Source organism: Sprattus sprattus (genome assembly GCF_963457725.1).
Source record: "Sprattus sprattus genome assembly, chromosome: 4".
Lineage (NCBI taxonomy): Eukaryota > Metazoa > Chordata > Actinopteri > Clupeiformes > Clupeidae > Sprattus > Sprattus sprattus.
In genome coordinates, this window is record NC_137923.1 from 11,057,091 (window position 1) to 11,062,158 (window position 5,068).

Below are 5,068 nucleotides of genomic sequence, written 5' to 3' on the forward strand. Positions count from 1 at the left end.
TAGTTCCCTCATCAATCGACACTCAAAACCCCATAATTACAAAGTGTAAACAGATTTAATTTTTTTTGCAAATGTATTAAAAGGAAACTTGTGTGTGTCTCAATCTTCCGATCTCCTATGTAGCACCAGGTCAGTGCCTGTAGATGGTATCATGAAAAAAAATGTGTTACTGTAACTTGCAACCGTGAAAGCAGCTAAGAAATTCTCAGGTTGAGCCTAGCATGGCGATAACATTTTGTGTGTGTGTGTGTGTGTGTGTGTGTGTGTGTGTGAATGTGTGTGTGTGTGTGTCTGTGTGTGTGTGTGTGTGTGTGTGTGTATGTGTATGTGTGTGTGTCTCTGTGTGTGTGTGTGTGTTTGTCTGTCTGTGTTTTTGTGTGTGTCTGTGTGTGTGTGTCTGTGTGTGTGTGTGTGTGTGTGTGTGTGTGTGTGTGTGTGTGTGTGTGTGTATGTGTTTGTGTGTGTCTGTGTCTGTGTCTGTGTCTGTGTCTGTGTGTGTGTGTGTGTGTGTGTTTGTCTGTGTGTGTGTGTGTGTGTCTGTGTGTGTTTGTACCTAACCAGTTAATATTTTTCTCCTGTCTCCGGGAGGGCAAACTTTTCTACAAAGCATCTGAATGGTGGAATGTAACTCCCACTTTCTGCTTATGGATCCAGTGATGTACAATTGGACATCAACACACCTGGATATTTTTTCTGAGTCTTTTCCTCACTTTGTATCTCATAGTCTCTTTAGTCTTCATTTCCTCTGTTATTTCAGTTCCTAGGCGATGACAGAGTGATTTTTCTATCAAGTAGATCTCAACTTAAATTCATAGGTAATATGACCTGTTATTAATAACCTATTATTATACAAAAATTAATGTTCATGATAAAAAAATACTGATATAAACGTATATACTGTATAAATATACAGTCATGGACAAAAATATTGGCACCCCTGCACTTTTGTCAGAAAATGCACCACTATTCCCAGAAAATTGTGGCAATTACAAATGCTTTTGTATTCACATGTGTATTTATTTAGTTTGCATGGCAAAACACAAAAAATCTGAGAAATAATGCCAAATCTGACTTTATTCCACACAAAACTCCAAAAATGGAATTTTGGACCACTCTTCTTTTGCCAACTGCTCCAGTTCTCTCACATTTGAAGGGTGCCTTCTACCAACTACTGATCTGAGATCAAGCCCCAGTTGTGCCATGGGATTAAGATCTGGACTCATCTCAGACACTTCAGAACTCTCCAGTGCTTTGTCTTAACCATTTCTGGGTGCTTTTTTAAGTGTGCTATGGGTCATTGTCCTGCTGGAAGACCCATGTCCTCTGACAGAGACCCAGCTTTCCGGCACTGGGCCCTACATTGCGCCCATAAATGATTTGGTAGTCCTCAGATTTCCTGATGCCATGCACACAGTCAAGGCATCGGGTTCCAGAAGCAGCAAAGCAACCCCAAAACATCGGTCCAGCTCCACCATATTCTTTGAAGACCTCATTTCGTTGTCTGTAAATTGCTTTACCAAAAAGCTCTACTTTGGTCTCTTCTGTCCACAGGACGTTTTCCCAGAATGATTTTGGCTTCCCCAGGAAGGTTTAGGCAAACTCCAGTCTGTCTTTTTTATGTCTCTGTGTCAGCATTGGGGACCTCCTGGATTTCCTACCATAGCATCCCATTTCATTCAAAAGGCGACGGATAGTTCGAGCTGATGCCGTTGTACCCTGTGTCTGCAGGGTAGCTTGAATTTATTTGGAAGTTGTTCTAGGTTTTTTATCCACCATTCAAACAATCTTTTGTTGCATTCTGTCATCAATTTTTCTCTTCCTTCCACAACCAGGGATGTTAGTGACAATGCCATGGGTTGTAAACTTCTTGATGGCACTGTGCACAGTGGACACAGGAGCATTTAGATCTCTGGAGATGGACCTGTAGCTTTGAGATTGTCCATGCTTTTCTACAATTTTGGTTCTCAAATCCTCAGACAATTCTTTGCTCTTCTTTCTTTTCTCCATACTCAGTGCGGTATACACAGACACACAACCCAAAGGTTGAGTCAACTTTGCTCCATTTTAACTGGTTGGAAATGTGATTTCTATATTACCAGCATATGTAGCTTGCCACAGGTTAGTTTAAATAAAGATTAAAGGAGCATTGCATTCTTGAAATACAATTATTTCTTACAATTTTGAAAGGGTGCCAATAATGTTGTCCAGTCCATTTTGGAGATTTGTGTGGAATAATGTCAGATTTGGCTATCCTTCTCTGCTTTTTTGCGTTGGTCCAATGCAAACAATAGAAATCAACATGTGAATACCAAAGCATTTGTTATTGCGATTTTTTTCTGGGAGAGTTGGTACATTATCTGACAGAAGTGCAGGGGTGCCAATATTTTTGTCCATGACTGTATATATATAGAGAGAGGGGGGGGGGGGGGGGGGGGGGTTCATGAGTATGCATGTGTGCACTTCTGTGTGCCCATACACCAGATGAGGCAGGCAGATTAAGGCCAAGCACAGTAAAGAAGCAGATTTTGCAGTGCAACAGAAACAGAAGGCCGCACCTCAGACACTTGGCACATGGAGATGCCATGGTTTACTCTACTGTTTACATCTCATTCTGCTGCTCCTCTAGGGCAACCTACCTGCCCATTTGACCTACATTTTGGGAACAAAGCACAAGGAAGCTTCATCACCTTCCATCCCCTTATCGCACTGGCATAATAAAAGAAGTTTTTGGACAAATGTCTTTTTTTCAATTGCTTAAGTGAATGAGTACATGAATTTGATTTATTTTGTTTGAGAATTATTCCTAGGTAATTCCTTTTTGATTAAATAGACAATATATAGTTTTCCCCCACAGACTTCTATGATTCACAAAGTCTGTAGGATATTGACTTTTCTAAGCCTATTACCATGATCATGCACAGTACAGGTGTAGCTCTACAAGTCAAGTCTACTGCAGCGCTCATTTCCACCAGCAAATCCTGCACAGATCAAAAAACACTGATAATCATCATAGTATTTCTAATACTTATATCACATGAATGTGAAATGCAAGTTCATGTGCATACCCTGTGCTGTAGACATTACAGGGCCCACCAGTTCCATTGGAGCACTTTCTAAACAAGGCAGAGATCACCGTGCTATGGGGCCTGAGCCAGCACCATGGAGTGATTTGGTGTGTGTCTCTCATTCTGTTTGTAAATTTTCATTGCACTAAGCCGTCAGACTGTCAGTTCGTCACTATGCCACCCTGCTTCCCTCATTCCTATCACCTTTAATAGACAATTGACTCCGACCGACAACCATTAGCTTTTTCACTCTGCACCTGGCTAAATATAGGCAGCCGAAAAGCCTCTTACACAAGAACCCTCTTACCAGTTCCTTTCCATGAATAGACCGTGCAAAGATACTTAAGTGGAAATCCTCTACAGGTATTTAATTCTAAATGAGTAATTACTGGGTTTGTCAGTGTGTCTTTGGTCAGCAGGAGCGTACATTGGTGCGGCTCATTCGCACCTTGGTGTCGGAGCGAGGCACACTTTCAAAGCCACCAGGAGCACACAGTGGCAGCAGCAGCTTCCACTAGCCAACTAGCCTGACCACAAAGGGACTCCAGAATTTTCAGTTTATTGGGGGGACAGACCGAACAAAGCCGCCAAGATGTGTGACATGGGGGGCCTCGATAACCTGGTGCAAAACACTGCCTATCTGAAAGCCCAGGGTGGAGATGACAAGGAGATGAAAAAGCGGCGTCGGAGTCTGTCTCTGCCCAAGGCGGACCAGTTAGCAGCCGTCCGCGCTGAGGTTCCCAAGGTCTTTGAGAGCATCTGTGAACAACAGCCCATAGGGAAGAGGTTCTTCCGAGACTATCTGAAGCAGGCATCTCCAGACTATGTGACTGCTGCAACATTCCTGGATGATCTGACAGATTGGGAGCTGTCACTCCCGGGCCCTGCCAAGGACAAGCTCAAGACAAACATCATGAACACGTTCTGCAAGGAGGGCTCCAAGAACTACATGGCTTTCTTGACTGGAGAAGCACTTGAAAAATGCAAAGGAGTGACAGAAAAGGACTTTGACGAGGTGATGGTAACCAAAGTGAGAGCTGGCACCAGAGAGTACCTCAAGGGAACACCATTCACGGATTACCAGACCAGCCCATTCTTTGATAAATTCTTGCAGTGGAAAGAATTTGAGAAGCAGCCCATCAGTGACAAATACTTCTATGAGTTCAGGACATTAGGAAAGGGAGGCTTTGGAGAGGTAAGTACAGTACATTTTACAAATGGATGGTTCGGTGTCATTTATAAGCAGCTGAATTAGGCTCCTCTGATGATGTCATGGGTGTTAATGCCAATTAGGCACAAGAAAACTGTTTTCTATTCCCCTCCAGCAAGCTATTGTATGTCTTCTTTTTAAATGGTTGAGGATATAGGTTTTACATACTCCTATATAAACCTATTCTGGAATCATACCAGTTAGATTTCTTGTCCAAACCCTTTCTGTTTCTTACAGATACAAATCTATGTACCCCAAATGTACACTCACACACTCTTTCATGCATGTTTATAGTTGCAAAAGAATTAATCCTGGACATTCACTCCAACCCTCGTCTCCAGGTATGTGCAGTGCAAGTGAAAAACACAGGCCAGATGTATGCCTGCAAAAAACTGGACAAGAAGCGCCTGAAGAAGAAACATGGTGAGAAGATGGCTCTGCTAGAGAAGAAGATTCTGGAGAAAGTAGCCAGTGAGTTCATTGTATGCCTGGCGTACGCTTATGACACCAAGGAACACCTGTGTCTGACCATGAGCTTGATGAACGGAGGAGACCTCAAGTACCACATCTATTTCATGGGTGAAAAAGGTATTGAGATGGATCGCATTATCTACTACACCGCCCAGATCACCACTGGCATCATGCACCTCCACGCCATGGACATTGTGTACCGTGACATGAAACCTGAGAATGTGCTGCTAGACAGTCTGGGCCAGTGCCGCCTCTCCGATCTGGGTTTGGCCGTGGAGTTGCCAGCTGGGAAAACCATCACCCAGAAGGTAAGCTGTTTTGG

General features: G+C 43.1%; 1 protein-coding gene across 1 annotated transcript in view; it reads left to right on the plus strand.

Moving 5' to 3' along the window:
* Positions 1–3,657: 3,657 nt before the first annotated feature.
* Positions 3,658–5,068, plus strand: part of grk7a (G protein-coupled receptor kinase 7a) — a gene marked incomplete at both ends in the record, with an annotated part of 6,236 nt that continues 4,825 nt past the window's right edge. The window contains 2 exons of the mRNA XM_080837978.1: positions 3,658–4,260; positions 4,617–5,054. Coding sequence (XP_080694104.1) covers positions 3,658–4,260; positions 4,617–5,054 — 1,041 coding nt within the window. The remainder of the gene's footprint in view (positions 4,261–4,616; positions 5,055–5,068) is intronic.